General features: G+C 50.5%; 1 protein-coding gene, 1 long non-coding RNA gene and 1 pseudogene across 5 annotated transcripts; 2 read left to right on the top strand and 1 right to left on the bottom strand.

The window, feature by feature from the left end:
* Positions 1 to 1,987: 1,987 nt before the first annotated feature.
* LOC115506510 lies at positions 1,988 to 7,077 on the bottom strand (annotated as a pseudogene).
* A 249-nt stretch (positions 7,078 to 7,326) lies between these two features.
* LOC115505904 (ADP-ribosylation factor 1-like) lies at positions 7,327 to 8,252 on the top strand. Its single transcript, XM_030303679.1, is given in 4 exon segments — positions 7,327 to 7,451; positions 7,453 to 7,621; positions 7,624 to 7,787; positions 7,886 to 8,252. Coding segments are annotated over 4 exon segments (657 nt in total). The 5' UTR covers positions 7,327 to 7,403; the 3' UTR covers positions 8,162 to 8,252.
* A 2,326-nt stretch (positions 8,253 to 10,578) lies between these two features.
* Positions 10,579 to 16,603, top strand: LOC115505907. 4 transcript variants are annotated; one of them, XR_003966170.2, is made up of 4 exons: positions 10,579 to 10,748; positions 13,294 to 13,939; positions 14,254 to 15,233; positions 15,329 to 16,603. It is a non-coding gene; the product is annotated as an uncharacterized LOC115505907 (long non-coding RNA). The 4 variants fall into 4 exon arrangements; XR_003966171.1 differs by having other exon boundaries at positions 10,651 to 10,748; positions 14,254 to 14,370; positions 14,473 to 16,603; XR_003966168.1 differs by having other exon boundaries at positions 10,651 to 10,748; positions 14,254 to 16,603.
* The last annotated feature ends 2,459 nt before the right edge of the window (positions 16,604 to 19,062 follow it).

Below are 19,062 nucleotides of genomic sequence, written 5' to 3'. Positions count from 1 at the left end.
GAGATCATGACCTGAGCCGAAGTCGGACGCTTAACTGACTGAGCCACCCAGAAGCTCCAGTGTGTTTTTAACTTTATGAGAAATTGCCAAAAAGTTCTCAATAGTGGTTGTACCATTTCGTATTCCTGCCACACTCCTCTGAAAAGTAATCCACCTTGTTGTGCGTGATGGTGTATTTGCGTTTCTAATTTGTATTTGTCCGCCCAGTGATAGCATTGAGCATCTTTTCGTGTACGTGTTGCCATTACCTATCGTCTTTTGTGATGTGTCTACACACCTTTTGTCCATTTTTTAAAACTTCTTTTAATGTTTTATTTATTTTTGAGGGGGGGAGGGAGGGGCAGAGAGAGGAAGACACAGCGTCCAAAGTGGGCTCCAGGCTCTGAACTGTCAGCACAGAGCTGGACACGGGACTCAAACTCACCACGCGATCGTGACCTGAACTGAAGTCACGTGCTTAACCGCCTGAGCCACCCAGGTGCCCCACCTCTTGCCCATTTTTTAAATTGGGTAGTTTGTCTTATTACTGACTTGTAAGAGTCTTTTCTATATTGTAGACAAGAGTCTTTTTTCCAAATATATATTCATTACAAATACTTTTAATCTTTGGCTTGCCTTTTCATTTTCTTAATGGTATCTTTTTTTCTTTTCCTTCAAATTTGTATTTAAATTCTAGTTAGTTAACATGTAGTGTAACAATTGGTTTCAGGAGTAGAATTTAGTGATTCATTACTTACATATAACACCCAGTGCTCAAAACAAGTGCCCTCCTTAATAGCCACCACCCATTTAGCCCAAGTGGTATCTTTTAAAGATCAGATTTAAAAACCATTTTATTAAGTCTACAGTTTACCAGACTTTTCTAGTTTGTGCTTTTTTTTTTTTTTTTTTTTTTTGAGGAGGAGGAGCTTGCTTTATTGGGGGGGAGCACCGCACGTGGCCAACACGTGAAGGCAGCCCAGTAGGCACCCTACACATCAGCTCAGAAAGGGACACGGGAAGTTCTGCTAAGAAAGATCGACTGGAACGTGGGTTCCTCCAGGCGGCTTCCTAGCCTCATCCCTCTGAGGAGTTGGGACGCTCCCGACCGTTTCCTTGAAGGCAAATGTGGTCACTACAGGTAGAGCCCCTCAGGGGCCTTTTTTTTTTTTCCCTGATTCTCTTTTTTAAATTTTTTTTAATGTTTATTTTTGAGAGAGAGAGAGCACGAGCATGGGAGGGGCAGAGAGAGAGGCAGACACAGAATCTGAAACAGGCTCCAGGCTCTGAGCTGTCAGCCCAGAGCCCAACGTGCGGGGCTTGAACTCACAAACCATGAGATCATGACCTGAGCTGAAGTTGGACGCTTAACCGACTGAGCCCCCTGGGCGCTCCGGCCTTCTTGTTTTTTATAAAGAGCATTTTCTTTAGCCTTTTGAAGTCTTCATTTGTTACTTCCATCCTGCATTCTCTCTAGGCCATCAGACCACCCTCCGTACAGATTGCCTTGATGTCAATCCTGGAGAGGTCATCTTTAGCCATGATCAAGTCGTCCAGGGTCACATCATCGGCCGGCGTCCTCCTGCTTGTGTGGATCTGAAAGATGCACTTCATAGTCTTTTCATGAGGCGAGGGGAACTCAGTTTTCCTGTCAGTGCGGCCTGGTCTGATAAGTGCTGGATCCAAAGTTTCTATTTGTTCTGTGGCCATGATCACTTTCACGTGACCCCTTGAATCAAATGCACCCAATTAGTTCAACAGTTCCAACATTGTTCATTGAATTTCTCTTTCACCACCGGAATTTGAGTCCTATCTTTTTTTTTTTTTTTTTAATTTTTTTTTTAACATTTATTTATTTTTGAGACAGAGAGAGACAGAGTATGAACGGGGGAGGGTCAGAGAGAGAGGGAGACACAGAATCTGAAACAGGCTCCAGGCTCTGAGCAGTCAGCACAGAGCCCGACGCGGGGCTCGAACTCACGGACCGCGAGATCGTGACCTGAGCCGAAGTCGGACGCTTAACCGACTGAGCCACCCAGGCGCCCCTTGAGTCCTATCTTTTTGTTCCAATGGCGTCAATTTCATCAATAAACACGATGGATGATGCGTGGTGTTCTGCGACTCAAAACAATTCCCGAACTAGTTTGGGCCCATCACCCAGGTACTTCTGAATAAGTTCAGAGCCAACCACTCTGAGGAAAGTGGCTGAGGTTTGGTTTGCTACTGCTTTGGCCGGTAAGGTTTTATCGTGCCGGGTGGTCCATAGAGAATGACCCCCTTTGGGGGCTGTATACCCATCTCTCCATAATATTCAGGATGAGTGAGAGGAAGCTCCACAGATTCCTTAATTTCCTGAGTTTGGTTGTCCAACGCCCCAGTGTCAGCACAGGTTTCCTGGGGGGCCTTTGCTACCTTCATCACTGTGACCAAGGGATCTGTGTCATCGATGACCTGTACCTTGTGGTTGAGCAGGACTGAGCAGCCTGGTTCCAGGAGGTCCTTGTTTACAAAGGAAAGAATACTGACGCAGTGTTCTGAGCCCACAGATGTGGACACGATGGCACGATTGCCCTTGATGATCTCTTCCAGTGTTCCTACCGACATTGGGGTCCCCCTCAGATCGTCCACCTTTGATCTTTTCTCCTCTTGCTTTTCTTCTAAAGGCTTCGTTTGTTCCTGATCTCTAATGAACTCATTCTCCCTAAGAAGAGAGTCTTTCATTCTCTCTTTAACCTCGGTAGTTTTAAGCGGCACTGAGTGTGATGTGTCACCGGTGGCAGCTTGCTGGCAGCATCTGGTCCCTTCTTTTTCCCCACTCTAGTTGGCACAGGAGGTCTGTATTTCTTTTTCTTGTCCCTGTCATCCTTCTTGCCACCTCCAGGGCCATGACCACCACTCTGACTGACCTATCTTGCTTTGGCCACTCGAACCGCCACTATGGAAAATGCATCTCTTGTTTATGTTTCTTGAGTTCTGTCTAGGTTTTGAAAAATCTATTTTCCAATTGTTCTTGTTAGTGTGTGGAAATACATTTGATTTTGCTATGCTGACCTTGCGTCCTGGAACCCAGGTGGATTCACGTACTGGTTCCATTAATGATTTTCTAGATTCTCTGGCATTTCTTATGCAGATAATCAAAGAATTTTCCTTCCTCCTTTATAATTTTTATAGACCTTATCCCCCCTGCTTTATTTCGCTGACTACAGCGTCTTGTACGATTTGCGTTAGAAGTGATGAGAAGACATCCTTGTTTTGTCTTGTCTTGATATCAGGATAAGGTTGCTTTCCAAGAGTGGTGAAGCATCCTACCCACATCTATTTTCTGAAGTCGTTTGCATAGTAATTTATTTTTTCCTTAAATGTGTGATAGGTTTCACCAGTGAAACCCTGGGGATTTCTTTCTGAGAAAATTAGAAATTCAATTTTTTTTTTTTTTTTTTTGAGAGAGAGTGCATGAGCAGGGGAGAGGGGCAGAGGGAGAGAGAATTAGTTACATTTTAAATGATTTCCCTCCTTCCTGGTATTGGTGATTGGTATCTTCTACTTCTAGCCAATGTGGCTAGATATTTACCAATGTTATTGCTGCTTTCAACGTTTTATTTTATTTTTGGGACAGAGAGAGACAGAGCATGAACGGGGGAGGGGCAGAGAGAGAGGGAGACACAGAATCGGAAACAGGCTCCAGGCTCTGAGCCATCCGCCCAGAGCCTGACGCGGGGCTCGAACTCCCGGACCGCGAGATCGTGACCTGGCTGAAGTCGGACGCTTAACCGACTGCGCCACCCAGGCGCCCCAGTTATTGCTGCTTTCAAAGAAACAGCTTTAGTTTTCCTTGATTTTTCTCTATTGTTTGTCCGTTTTCTGTGTCATCGAAATAGAATCGTTATTTATTTCCTTCCGGTTTGAACTAATTTCCCCTCTTCTAGCTTATGGAAGTGGAAGCTTACATCATTCATTTTAGATCGTTCTTTTCTCACGTAAACACCGAGAGCAGTTTTCCTCTAAATACCGTACCAGTGGCACTCTGTAAATTTTGATATGTTGTTTTCATCGTCATTCCTAGTTTCCTATTTCTCTTGGGAGTTTTTCTTTGACTATGACTTACGTAGAAGTCTGTTTAACTTCCAAATACTTGGGGCATTTTCCAGTTATTTTTATTACTGATTTCTAGTTTAATTCCATTGTCTAATCAGACAACATGTTCCATGTATTAACTCTTTTCGATTTAATACTTGTCTTACAGCCCAGATGGTGGCTTATCTTGCTGAGTGCCCCACGTGCCCCTGTGACACACTTGCATCCTGCTGGTGTCAGGTGTTAGGATTCTGTGCACGTCAGGTCTGTCTGATAGGCTTGTTCATGTGTTCTGTATCTTTCCTGATTTTCTTTCTACTTTTCTGTCACTGAGAGAGGTATGTTGGACTCACCAATTATAATTGCGGATTTGTCTTTCTCCTTTGATGTTGTCAAATTTTATGTATTTTGCACCTCTGGTTTCAGTTACATAAACATTTAGATTTGCCGAGTTTTTAAAATTTTTTTAAATCTTTATTTTTGAGAGAGAAAGAGAGACAGAGTGTGAACGGCGGAGGGGCAAGGAGAGAGGGAGACACAGAATCCGAAGCAGGTTCCAGGCTCTGAGCTGTCAGCACAGAGCCCGATGTAGGGCTCAAATTCAAGAACTGTGAGATCATGACCTGAGCCGAAGTCGGCTGCTTAACCGACTGAGCCACCCACGCGCTCTGATTTGCTGGTTTTTTGATGACCCTTTTGTCATTTAAAAGTATCCATCTTTGGGGCACCTGGGTGGCTCAGTCGGTTAAGCGGCCGACTTCGGCTCAGGTCATGATCTCGCGGTCGGTGAGTTCGAGCCCTGCGTCCGGCTCTGTGCTGACAGCTCAGAGCCTGGAGCCTGTTTCCGATTCTGTGTCTCCCTCTCTCTCTGTGACCCTCCCCTGTTCATGCTCTGTCTCAAAAATAAATAAACGTTAAAAAAAATTTTTTTTTAAATAAAAAATAAAAATAAAAGTATCCATCTTTGGTGTTTTTTAAAAACCCAAAATTTGATGCTAATGCAGCTGTTTCAGGCTTATGATTAGTGCTTCTAGGATATAGTTGTACTTTTTTCTTTTAATCTATGTATGTCAGTGTATTTAAAGTGTATTTCTTGGAGGGACGCCTGAGTGGCTCAGTTGGTTAAGTGTCCATTGCTTGGTTTTGGCTCAGGTTATGATCTCATGGTTTGTGACTTTGATCCCTGCATTGGGTTCTGCACTGACAGTACAGAGCCTGCTTGGGTTTCTCTCTCTCTCTCTCTGCCCCTCCCACATGTGCGCTCTCTCTCTCGCTCTCTCGCTCTCTCTCTCTCTCTCTCTCTTTCAATAAAGTAATAAACATTTTTTAAAAATAAAGTGTATTAAAAATTTTTTTAATGTTTATTTATTTTTGAGACAGAGAGCATGAGTGAGGGAGGGGAAGAGAGAGAGGGAGACACAGAATCCGAAGCAGGCTCCAGGCTCCTAGCTGTCAGCACAAAGCCCAACACGGGTCTCGAACTCACAGACCATGAGGTCATGCCCTGAGCCGAAGTCAGACACTCTACCAACTGAGCCCCCAGGCGCCCCGGGCTTGCATTATTTCTGATGAAAATGTTGCAGTCGTTCTGCCTTTGTTCTTTTCATAATGTCTTTTTTGCCTCTAAGTGCTTTTAAGTTTTTATCAACGAGGGGCGCCTGGGTGGTTCGGGTGGTTAACTGTCTGACTTTGGCTCAGGTCATGATCTCATGGTTCGTGGGTTCAAGCCCTGGGTTGGGCTCTGCACTGACTGTGCCTTGCCTGCTTGGGATCCCTCTCTCTCCCTCTCACTCTGCCCCTCCCCAGCTTGTACTTCTTTCTCAAAATAAACAAACTTAAAAAAGAAAAAAAAAAAAAAAGGTTTCATCAGTGGCTTTCAGCCATTTGGTTATGATGTGCCTTGCTGTGTTTTTGTTACTATCCGGATTGGAGTTTATTGGTTTCGGATTTGTTGGCTTTGGATTTATTATTGTCAAATTTGGAATGTTTTCCGTTACAGGCTCTGTGTGGTGGTGGGTGGGGTTGGGTGGTACAGCAACTGAGTCTTTCCTGCACTGGGGGGTGGTGGTGGCGGGCACGTGCTGTGGACCAAGTTGTTGGGAAGTGGCAGAAGGGGGGAGCTGAGCGCATGTAGTTCTAGGTGGGGAAAGAGGGGGTTGGGGCTAGAGTCTCCGGACCCCAGGGTATACAGGGACTTTGATCAGGACTTGGGCTGAGAGGTCTCCCACTGCTCTGGACCGCTGGAATCCAGTCATTCCTTATGCCACTGTCCCCGCACCAAGGGAAGGAGCCAAAGGCACGTGCCTGAGCGTGTGCCCTCCTGGGTAGGGTCTCCCGTCTGTGAACCGGGTCCGCTGTGCTTTCTGTGTGGGGTCTGTACCCTCTCCCAGCTCTTCCTGGGATGGCTCTAGCCCTCTAGGTCAGCCCTCTGGGGGTCCCCCACTCCCACTTGGTGGGCTAGGTCTCCCCAGCTGCCTGACGTTTGGCAAGTACCGGGATAACGGCAGCTGTGTCCCGTGTAGAGGGAACGAGGTAGAGACCTCAGGAGAAATAAGATTGGCCCTGGCTATGGTTCAGCATCACCTGAGGGGTTTTAACAGCCCCTGGGGTGGCCCTACTGGAGCCCAGGCTGATGTAATTAGCTCAGGCATCCTCCACAGTCACGTTTTTAATCTTCTACTTTTTGCGATAACGGTAGATTCATGCCCGTGTGTAAGACAATACAGAGTTTCCGTGTTCTGTTTACCCCAATGGCAATGGCAGCATCTTGAAGACCACAGTGCAACAGTACAGCCAGGAGATTGACATGGACATCTTCAAGATACAGAAGAGTTGCTCTCCAGGAAGAACTCACTGTTTTATATCCGTACTCACTTCCTTTCTGCCTTCAACCCCTCCTTCTCAGCTAGCAACCATTAAGGTTTTCTGTGTCTATGATTTTGTCATTGCAACAATGTTATATAAATGGAACCATACAGTATTATGGACTTGACCTGTTGGGGCCAGGTTACCTCCAGCTTCCATGGGTATAAAATCTGGTGTAGGTAGTAGCATAAACAGACATTTATTGGAGTAGAGCAAAGCCCAGAAATAAACTCTTCTATATATAGTCAGATGATTTTTACCACGGGTGCCAAGAACATTCTGTGGGGAAAGGACAGTCTTTTCAACAAATGGTGCTGGGAGTACTGGACCTCCACATGCCAAAGAAGGGACATTGGGCCCTTACCTAACACTATGTAAAAATTAACTGCGGGTGGGGCAAAAGCAACGGCTGGCTCGTAGCAGTAGCCTCGCAGTGGCCGTCGAGGGGTCCTCCAGCCAGTGTTGCCCCCGCCCCAGTCTCCAGCATGGGAAGTATCCTCGCAAACCTCTTCAAGGGCCTTTTTGGCAAAAAGAGAGACGTGCATTCTCATGGTGGGCTTGGACGCTGCAGGGAAGACCACCATCCTGTACAAACTGAAGCTGGGTGAGATGGGGACCACCATTCCCACCACAGGCTTCCACGTGGAGACCGTGCAGTACGAGAACATCAGCTTCACCGTGCGCGACGTGGGCGGCCAGGACAAGATCGGCCCCTGTGGCGCCACTACTTCCGGAACACACAAGGCCTCATCCTTCTGGTGGACAGCAAGGTCAGACAGGGCGTGAAGGGGGCCCGTGAGGAGCTCGTGACAATGCTGGCGGGGGACGAGCTCAGGGATGCCGTCCGGCTGGTGTTCGCCAGCAAGCAGGCGTGTGCGCCTGTGCGCCCCGGCCATGCGGGGTGGGAGGCGGGGCGGGGTGGTCCCCGTGGACCGCTGACCGGAGGTCACCGGGCCTCGCCCACCAGGACCTCCCTGAGACCATGAAGGCGGCCGAGTCTATGGACAAGCTGGGCCTGCACTCGCTGCGCCACAGGAACCGGTACATTCGGGCCACCTGTGCCACCAGCGGGGACAGGCTCTATGAGGGACTGGACTGGCTATCCAATCACCTCCAGAACCAGAAGGCAGCCCCCCCCCCCCACCTCCGTCCACATGTGCTTTCACTCCCTCAGCCTGCAAGGGTCAGGTTTGCCAACGAAACAACGACCTCTACTTTTTTCTCTTATTTTGATAAACACTGAAGAAGCTGGAGCCGTTCAACTTTATCTTGGGGAAATCCTCAGAACTGGTTTATTTGGTGTCGTGGAACCTCTTACTGTTTTCAAGACACGATTGGTAATCAACTGTTTTGTATACTTATTTCCAGTTTTCATTTCGACAAATAAGCACTGTAATTATAGCTACTAAAGTCTCTTAACTAGTAAAATAAATAATAAAAATAAACATCAAAATTAATTGCAAATGAATCAAAGACCTAAACTTAAGAGCTAAAGCCATAAAACTCCTGGAAGACATAGGGGAGAAGCTTGACGACACTGAATCTGGTGATGATTTCTTGGATACGCCACCAAAAACAAAAATAGATATATGGTACTTCATCAAAAATAAAAACTCGTGCATCAAAGGGCACTATCAACAAATAAAAAGGCAACCGAACGGGAGAAAAATATTTGCACATCACATATCTAATAAAAGATTAATACCCGGAATATATAAGGAACTCCTAAAAACAGCAACAACAAAACTGAATTTGAAAATGGGCAAAGGACTTCAATAAACATCTCTCCAAAGAAGATATTTGTGGGGCTTTTTTTAAAGTTTATTTATTTATTTTGAGAAAGCGTGAGTGCCAGCAGAGGAGGGGCAGAACGGGGAAGAGAAGAAAATCCCTAGCGGGCTCTGCGCCGTCAGCACCAGAAGCCAATATGGGGCTCGAACTCAAGAAGCCATGAGATCTTACCGCTTCTCGACCTTTTGGCCAAGATCAAGTGAAGAAGCCGTGAGATCTTGACCTGAGCTGAAATCAAGAGTTGGACACTTACGCAAATGAGCCACCCAAGAGCCCCTCAAAGAAGATACTTGAACGGCCAATAATCACACGAGAAGACATTTGATATCCTTAATCACTATGTGAACGAACATCAAAATCACAATGAGATGCTACCTCACACCCACTGGGGTGGCTAGTGTGAAAAATAAGTAACAAGTGCTGGCGAGGATGTGGAGAAATCGGAACCCTCGTGCACTGCTGGGGGGAATATAAAGGTGCGGCCCCTTTGGAAAACAGTATGGCTGGTCCTCAAAAATGTTTAAATAGAATTACCATTCGACCCAGCAGTTCCACCTCTGCGTACATAAGGAAGCGAAAGGAGGGACGTGCAGAGATACTTGCACACCCAGGTCCACAGCACCGTTATTCACAACAGCCGAACGATGGAAGCCATCCAGCTGTCCTCAAGGGATGAGTGGATAAACAAAAGGTGGCTTATCCATACAATGGAATACTACTCCTTCTTAACAAAATTCCGGGCACAGGCTGCAACATGAGAGGGGAGGACTTCTGCCAGGTGAAATAAGCCAGTCACGCAGAGCCCAATATTGTACGATTCCACTTAACGTGAGGCATTTAACCATTAAGACCAGAGGGCGAATAATGGTTGCCAGGGACTGAGTGGGGCGTAGTGGCTGTTTTATGGATACAGAGTTCCTCTTTTGCGAGATCCGGAGTTTGGAGCTTAAATGCAAAACACTGTGACGTACCTAATACTAGTGCACTGTGCAGTCAAAACTCGTTAAGACGGTCAATTCTTTTTTTTTTTTTTTAATTTTTTTTTCAACGTTTATTTATTTTTGGGACAGAGAGAGACAGAGCATGAACGGGGGAGGGGCAGAGAGAGAGGGAGACACAGAATCAGAAACAGGCTCCAGGCTCTGAGCCATCAGCCCAGAGCCTGACGCGGGGCTCGAACTCACGCACCGCGAGATCGTGACCTGGCTGAAGTCGGACGCTTAACCGACTGCGCCACCCAGGCGCCCCAAGACGGTCAATTCTAAGTTACGTGTGTTTCAGTTAAAAATAAGAAGACATAACTGGCCGGGCGGGTTGGGAGCGCGCACCGCAGGGCGCGGTGGGCGGCGGAGCGGGGGTCCAGGTGGCCCCAAGGGAGGCGGCCACCTGCCCACCACGAGGGTCCCACAGGGACTGCGGGCTCTGGAGACGGGCCCCGGGCTCCAGTGGGTGACTGATGGACACCGCAGGACCCAGGGGGAAGGACGCGGCCTGAGTGGCTGGACATGGGCGGGGGGGCGCCCGGTACTGAAAGCTTCGAGAAGCGACGCCATGGCTGTATTAGTCGCGGGTCCACGCACCGCCACGCACACCTGGCGAAGGGGCCGGAGACGCCGGAGCGCCAGCCACTGTAGAGACGCGGCGGAGGGCTGCGGCAGGGAGCGAGGCTGGAAGGTGGAGGGGCTCCGCCGGGGGGGTGGGGACAGCTGGGGGACGGGGAGGGGGCCCGGGGGACGGTCGCTGCGGCCGACTGAGCGGCCACCTCGCCCGCCTGGCCGCCCGCGCGCACCACCGAGACGCGCTTCCGGGCAGGGCGGGAGCGCCGCTTCCGGCGGCGGGAGGAGCACTTCCGCTGGGGAAGTGGGCGGTGGCCTCGGCGGGGCGGGGCGCTCCTCGGGCGCGGACAGAGGGCGTGCCCGAACGGCTCCACCGGGACCGTGACTGTCGCGCCAAGGGCGCAGTGTTCCGAGTCCCCGGCTCTCCACGCCCAGCTCTCTGCTCCTCCCCGGCGGCCCCACCGGGAAGGTGGCTGTCCCCAGGTGGGAGCCCTTTCCTCCCGCCCGCGCTCCGCCACCGCAGACGCCTAGTGTCCTCGCGGCTGGCGCGCCCCGTTCCCGCCCTCGGGATCGGCGGCCGGCGCCTCACCGTCTTCCCCACCCGACCCGCTGCCCTCCGAGTTGTCCACCCCGAGGGACCTTTCCAAAATGGAACTTCTCTCGGTGCTTCCGGGGCTCCTCCCTCTCCGCGCTCCTCGCCACGCCGCGGCCTGGACGGCTGCGGTGCGGGGGGCCTTGGCTGCGGTTCCGGCCGTCGTTCGTGCGGTGCATCCCCTTCCCCTCTGTTTTCAGCTCACGGGGTCTCACTGGTGGTGGCGCGCCCTGGGCGCCCTGTTGATGGGGCTGCGCTCAGTACTTCGCGGGGATGGTCATTAAGCCCCGAGGGGAGCTCAGTGTTTCCTCTTAAGTTCTTGGGGACGCGGGCCTGATGCTCTGTGTCGGGCGTTTAGAGACCGTCGTGGGTCTTTTAGTGAAACCTTCAAATATTTTGCTCATTTTAAGCTTTCTTTTTATTTCTGTTATTCATTTGTAGGATTTCTAGTTCTGGACAGGAGCCTTTTCTAAGATACGTGTATTGAGACTATTTTGTCCCAGGCTGCGACTTGCTTTTTCATTGAACTGTCTTTTGATAGGCAGAAAATTAAAAAATTTCTTTGTTTATTTATTTTTGGGAGAGACAGAGTGCGAACAGGGGGCGGGCAGAGAGAGGGAGACACAGAATCCGAAGCAGGCTCCAGGCTCTGAGCTGTCAGCACAGAGTCGGACATGGGGCTCAGACTCACAGACCACAAGATCATGGCCTGAGCTGAAGTTGGAGGCTTAATCGATTGAGCCACCCAGGCACCCCAAATGTTGTGTTTTTAAGGGAACCTGGCATACTTTTACTCCTCGTGGCTCTTCATGATACTGTTAATGTCTGTACGATCTATAGTGAGATCTCTTCCTTTCATCCCTGATGGCTAACTAGGCATTTTCCTCCAGGTGGTTTGTCTTTTCTCAGGGCATCTTTGGGACTGGCCTCTCCTGCATCTTGGGGCTCTGTCCTTTACTTGGCAAAGATACAGGTGCGCACGGCAGCAGGAAACTCGGCGACTCTGAGGAGGATGGCTCTCAACAGAGCTGGGGGCAGAGGCTGTCACTGAGCAGACCCTGGCTGCATGTTTTAGGGGAGGCTGTGGCTGAGTCCCAAATCCAGTGAGCAACAGACAAGTTCTAGAGGAAGAATAGTGAAGAGTGACAGGCTGCCCCACCCCTGCTTTGGGAGAAGGCAGTGACGGGTCCCTGTCTGTGGGAAGGTGCGTGAGAACATTCACATGTGCAGGGTGCAGGTTCGGGCTGTCCTGGTCCTGTCTCCGCCTGAGGACAGGGCATCCCATCTGGTGCCCACGCCGGCCACGCGTCCCTATCGGTGTCTTAGAACCCCGTGCTGACGGTGCCGTCGTGCCACGCAACCTCCCCAACTGAATTCACTCATGGGCACCGCGTCGTGCCTTCACTCGCCTACAGTCACACTGTGTGCGCTTTGGGAACGTTTGTTCCCAGTGTTATGTGGCCAGACGCTGGCAGGTGGTCAGAGAGGCCTGTGTGGGCAGGTGCCTGGGTGGCTCCGGTGGGTAAACCTCCAAGTCTTGATCTCAGGTCGTGAGTTCAAACCCCACATTGGGCTCCATGCTGGGTGTGGAGTCTACCTAAAAAAAAAAAAAAAAAAACACGTTGAAAAAAAAAATCCGTATTAAGGACACATTTGCATGTTGACCTATTTGTGGGTGAAATGACAAGGTGTTGGGGATTTGCTTTAAAATTCTAATAAAAAGAAGATGGACAAAACCATATTGGCAGAATGAGCTGTTGAAACTAGTTGTGTCTGAAAAGTTTCTTCTTTTTTTCTTATTTTACCGGATGTTTATATTTTCAGTTCATTAGTATGTACTGAAGATGATTGAAAACAGCCGTTAAGTCCTTAAGTGACAGTGCTGGGCCATTCGGCTCGGTCAGCGGCCCGAACACAGCACCACAGACCGGGTGCTGTAAGCCACACGTTTGTTTCTCTGGAGTCTGAGAGCGGGGCGTCGGCCGGTCGGGTGAGGGGGAGGCCCCCCCTCCTGGCGTGCAGACGGCCGCCTCCCGGCTGTGGGCTCAGGGGGTGGGGGGAGCTCTGGTGTCTGATCTTATGAGGGCACTTAGCCTGTTGGGGGGGCCCCACCCTCATGAACTCGTCTAATCTAATCACCCCCAAAGCCCCACCTCCAAGTACCATCCCATTGGGGTTAGGGCTTCAGTGTAGGGATTTGGCGGGGGCGGGGGGGACAACTCATTCCATAGCAGAATCTTCCCTGGGTCAGTCCTGGCCCGCAGACCAGCTGGGGAAGGCCTTGCTCGTGCAGGACAGGCGCAGCATGGCTACTGAAGCATAGGGCCTGGGTCCTGAGGCCCCCAGAATGAATGGAAATCCGCCCAGTGGAGTGCGTGGGTGTCTCTTATTCATAGAATCCAAACGTTTGTAGCAGCGTTTGTATTTCTTTTCCAGTTCAGCGCAGTCGGGCAGGGGAGTGCCTGGTTTCTTGCCCCCGACCTGTGGAGCTGTAAGGGCCTTCGCGGGACATCCAAGTGCAGGTTCTACCGGCCCGTTCCCCATCTTTGGGCAGTAAGCGCTAAGGCAGGCGTGCTACGGACCTGAGCCGTATCCTGCAGAAACCGGCTGGCTGTGTGTCGGGGTCACTGGTTTCTGGTTTTTCGTCTTTCACTTCATGATGTGATGGTGTGGAATTAAGTATGAGCAATGCAGAATTATGCGATTAGCTACATTCCCTCTGATGACAGCTATGGACCGATCCCAGTGGGCCACCTTGGCGCTTCGTGGCAGTGGGACGGTGGGAGCGTCAGGCTCCCAGTGGCCCCTCGCTCACCTGTGCCGGCTGCCGAGGCCGCACCTGTGGGGCGAGTCCCAGTCTGTCGTCTGTGCTCCGCTTTGGGGCTGTGGCTGGAGAGGCCCTTGAGGGAGCAGTAACGGGCACGTCGGGGGCTCAGGAGGCCGGTGCTCCTGTGCATATCTGTGCGTGACTTCCTGAGCAAACCACCCTTCAGCACAGCTTGGGGAGGGAACCGCGGCGGTGAAGCAACCGAAAAGCACCGTGAGGTCTGCATGTCAACATCCGTCACCGGAACCGCTAACGGTAAAGGGGCGCAAGTCCAGACGGACACAGGAGTGCTTAAACTGAACAAATTTGGGGGGCACCTGGGGGGGGCTCAGTCAGTTGAGCGTCTGGCTCTGGATTTCAGCTCGGGTCATGGTCTCGCAGTTTGTGGGATCGTGCCCCTCCTGGGGCTGTGCGCTGACAGTGCGGAGCCTGCTTCGGATTCTCTCTCTCCCTCTCTGCCTCTCCGTCTCAAAATAAACGTTTATAGTAAAGTGAACAAATGTTTCTCTTCTTTTTCCTGAAGCCTCCCCCACTCTTCACTTGTTTTCCCGTGGAACCCTGTGTTCCAGGAACTTGGCATTGATACTTGGTAGGGAGACCGCACCACGGACCCAGCAACGGTCACGACCACCTTGAAGACAGGACGGAGGCAGCTGGCGGGGCCTACCAGAGGCCCGTGGAAACGTGTAAGACCCCTCAGCCACCTACGCCGGGCAGGTGTGCGGGTTCGAAGGCATCGGCCTGTTGCAGCAAAGTCACAAAACTGTCATTCCTCTTTGTCCCCAAAGTCTGTTGTTCGGGTTGTATTTCGGCTCCGGAGCACAGAGGTCAGTTTTCGATGATCACCGTCCAGAGTGACGGGGTTCTGGAGGCAGGTGGCCTGTAAGGTGAACCTGGCCAGCAACATGCCCCTCCCCCACCACACCGCCCCTTCTGCCTGCGCTCGTCTAGGGCAGAGGACACGAGTCCACTCGGGCAGGATAGGTGTGCCACTGGGGGCTGGCGGGTGAGCCATGCCGGTGACCTGGCCTTCCCTCTCCGTGGGGGCCACATTCAGAGCCGCGTGTAGGTTGTCCATGTGGAGCACAGGCTTCCCTCTGCACGTGATTCTGTCCTTGGCCCCCTTGGGCAGTGGGCCCGCAGAGCCTAGCACCCCAGACCCCCCATTTGGGTCCCAGAAGGCCCAGGCTGCTGTGTTGGGTCTCCTTCATCCCTGTCCTTTGTGACACTTGGAAATCCCTTCAGCCGGAGGCCCCTGGGATCTGACTGTCCGATGTGAAGGTGCAGACGTTCACCCGTCGGGGAGGGTGGAGTGAGCTTCTGGGTCCCTCGACCAACAAATCGGGCAACTTTTGTCTAGAAAAGAGAGCCAAGTGCATGGGTGCTTTAGTGACGTTTATTCCAAGTTACAGTTCAACATCAGCCTCACCCGATAAAGTATCTCTGTGGGAACCGGACAAAAAGCCAGAGCCCCCACCACCACCCGGCCCCGGCCCGACGGCTATTTGGTTAGCGGCTCAGCCTGACCCTAGCGCTCGTCCCGTGCCAGGTAAGTAACACATGATCTTGGTTTGTTTTCCTCGCTGTGGTGGACTCGTGCGGCCCGTGTCCTTCTCCATGGTTTTGTCCCCATTCTTTGAACAGCTTCATGGGGTTCCAGAACACGCGTCCTGCTGGAGGACATCTCCTGGGAGCCTCCTGTATGCACGTGGATCGTGTCAGTTTCCTGGGGCGGCTGAAACAAGAGAAATGTGTTGTCTCCGTTCCGCAGTCACAAGCCCGAGGTCGAGGCATCGGCAGGGCCACGCTGCCTCAGAAACCTCGAGGGGAGGGTCCTCCCTGCCTCTTCCTGCCTCTGGTGTTCCTTGGCTCATGGACGCATGGCTCCGGTCTCTGCCTCCGTTGTCATGGGTGTTTCCCTGCATGTCCGTGTCTTCACGTGGCCATCTTCTTATAAGGACACCAATACTGTTGGGTTAGGGCCACCTTATCCGGGGGACTCCATCTGCCAGAGCCCTATTTCCAAATCAGCTCACATCCCGAAGCTAGGACTTTGGGGGACACAGCTCAATCCACACCATCCATGCAGAATAGGGTCCCAGAATACTGTCGGCTCAGAGTAGGTCTGCTTTAATCTAGTAGATCCAAAGTTTAGATCCACCGCAATCTCTGGCCCAGCGGCCATGGCCGCCCTCCCCATCCGGGATGAGGACTTTTGTCCTTTGGGCTTCAATGTCACCTGCCTCCCTGACACCTGGCCGGTGCCGCGGTGTTCCTTCCTTATTCTGGTGAGTGGTCGGCCCTTTTCTTTCAGCTCTTCGTAAAGTTATCCTTTTTCTACTTTACTTGTTGTAAACATTGCTGTCTCCTAATCGATGGTGTGTCTTAGCATAACGTCTTTCACGTTAATGTTTCATATCTTTGCGTGGCGATACTTTATGCCTTGAGGTTTTCTTTCTTGTTGAAAAATGCTTCCTAATCTTCAAGATTATGGAACACTTGCACTACTTTGTTTTTGCTTTTTGAAAAGAGTTAATGGATTTCCTATTTTTAGAGCATTTTTAGGTTTGCTGAAAAAACTGATCAGAAAGTAGTTCCCATATCCCCCCACCCCCAGTTCCTCCTGTTACTAACATCTTGCATTAGTGTGGTTTACTTGTTATAACTGATGAGCCAATACTGATACGTTCCATAGTTAACCTCAGGGCTCACTCTAGGCCCGCACATTCTGCGGGTTTGGACAGACGTGTAATCCGTGTGCCCGATACTGAGAGTGTCACACGGAGTAGCTTCACTGCCCTGAATCCTCTGTCCCTCCCGTCCCCCCGGCCCCTGGCCCCCACTCGTCTTTTACCGTCTCCACGGTTTTGCCTTTTCCGGAATGTCACAGACTTGGAATAATACCGTGCGTAGCCTTTTCGGACTGGCTTCTTTTACCTCGTAATATGCATTTAGGGTCCCTCCAGGTCTTTTCACGGCTCGACAGCCCGTTCCTACTTAGTGCCGACCCACATCCCGTTGTCTGGATGGACCACAGGTTGTCCGTTCACCTGCTGACGGACACCTTGGCTGTTCCAGGGTTTGGGGGCTCTGAATGAAGCCGCTGTGAACACCCGTGTGCAGGTTGTCGTGTGGACACAAGTTTTCAACTCTTTAGGTAAATACCAAGGAACGTGATTCCAGGATCACGTGGTAAGAGTGTTTAGTTTGTAAGAAACCGCCAAACTGGTCTTCCGAAGTGGCTGCCACATTTTATGTCCCCTCCAGCCACGAGTGAGTGTTCCTGCTGCTTTATACCCTCACCTGCATGTGGTGGTGTTAGTGTTTTGGATTTTAGCCATTCTAACAAATGTGTGTTTACTTTTTTTTAATGTTTGGATCTTTAGTCACAAAGAACGACTTTCCAGACTAGCTGAAGCAGCCACATCAATAACAGACAGGCTGTAGGCAGAGGCAAGGAAGAACACAGCAAGGAAGGCAGGCTGATCAAAGGTTCTGTTTACGGGGAAGAGCTAGTGATCTAAACTTGTACGCAATTAATAATTGCTTCAAAAATACATAAAATAAAAATGACAGAACTGCAAAGAGAAATGGACAAATGCCTACTCTGATGTGGCTCATTATTTCACGGAAATCAGTGGGCTAGGGGGTCTTGAGGACGGGGTGTCTGGGCAGAAGAGACATTGGAACGTCAGTTGCCAGAAGGAATGCCCAGGACGAGGAAGTGTGGGGCGTGCCACTGCTTGTTAGCTTCATAATTGCCAAGAAACTCTATCTTGATGTAATACTTCAAACTAGAATAGGGGTTTGAACAAGGTCTGTATGTTGCATTTAGCGGAAATGTGTCTTAAGTCTGCTAATCCATATCAATGTCCCCTTCCTCTTTAAAAAAAGAATTACTTCCCACTTATTTCTTGGGAAAAAGCAGTCATTTGCCCTATGGGGGTTTGGATGACTACATCCCTACTCTCTCTTTTAATATGTTCCTCTTTCCCCTGTATTTTGTATGCGTTAGTAGTCACATCCAGAAACTTGATCAGATCAGTTTGTTTCTCATCAAGAGTGCTCTGTGTTGCATTGTGCAGGATTCAATGGCTTCACACCAGGAGGCACTTGATATCTCTTAGCAAAGTTTGGGTCACTCATGGGTTCAGAGGGTCAGCTGAACGCTCCATTATTTTCATCAGTCTTCTACCAATTGGCTTTCACTACCCTTATGATATTGCCGATTATTTCTTCTGCATTTATTAGATGGAATTCGATACATAACTTCCCTCCACCAATTTGTTTATCCTGAAATACAGGTCATAGGGGAAAGGCAGAATGGATGTATTTTCAGAATAATGGGTTATTGTACTAGCAACCTTCAAGATGACCCATGGAATGGGTGTTAATACTGTTTTAAGCTCATGCATTTTATTATATTTGATATGTTTCTATTCATTGCAGCCATTATTCTTTTTGATGTTGAAATTGTTGACGTGTTGGCCATTCAGAACCTTTCACTTTTGTCACCTGTCCCTCTGGCAGGTGTCTCTCTGGGAGCAGCCTTGCTTTGCGGCACAGGAAATCCTAAACTCATTTTGTATTACCTCCTTCCCCAAATCTCAAAGGAGCCCTAGTTCCTTTTAAACAGAAATGGTGTACTCTTCCAAGAGTGTGTTTACTGCTGGGAGGGGCCCAAGAGCACTGCCCACCCAGGTCCAGAACATTTAAAGTTTCATGGCGGGGGTGGGGGGTGGGGGGTGGGGGGTGGGAGAGCTGGCCAAAGCATACAGCTGGGCGAGGACGGGGTTTCCGCCCGCTTCCTCCGAGTGGTTCACCCTCATCGTGCACTGCCCGCGACGACTGAGAACTCCGTTTTAAAACCTGTGATCTGAACTCCTGCCTCCACCGGGCCCAGGTCCAGCCTGCTTCCACCCGCCCTCTCCATCCCTAGGGCCCTCCCATGCGGGCTGTGAAAATTCACAAAGGGAAACCTCGTTTCGAACGGAGCCGGATGGAGCCGGGAGGCCAGCAGGGGGAGCTCCCGCTGCCCCACCATCTTGTCAATTGCAGACCCAAGTGGGACCTGGCCGGTCACTACTTCCCAGCCCACCAGGGGCGCCCTGCCGGGGCTCAGCCAAAGCGCAGCCACTGCGCTTTCAGCTCCGTTTACTCCAAAGGACTTTTTGTTTACGACAGCACCGCCCAGCTCCCCCTTTCCTCTATAAAAGTGTTCAGCTCCTTTGTTCTGAGGCCGCCCCTGTGCTCTAGCCCTCCCCTGCTTGTGTTGGATTGCAATTCTCTGCTATTCCCGAACAAACCTATTTCTGCTGGTAAAATACCTGGCCTTTTAATTTTTAAGGTTAACAAGGCAATCAGGGGCTGCTGTTTGG

Source organism: Lynx canadensis, chromosome F2, assembly GCF_007474595.2.
Source record: "Lynx canadensis isolate LIC74 chromosome F2, mLynCan4.pri.v2, whole genome shotgun sequence".
Classification (NCBI taxonomy): domain Eukaryota; kingdom Metazoa; phylum Chordata; class Mammalia; order Carnivora; family Felidae; genus Lynx; species Lynx canadensis.
Note: the sequence above shows the minus strand (reverse complement) of the source record. Positions and strands in the feature narration are given on the sequence as shown.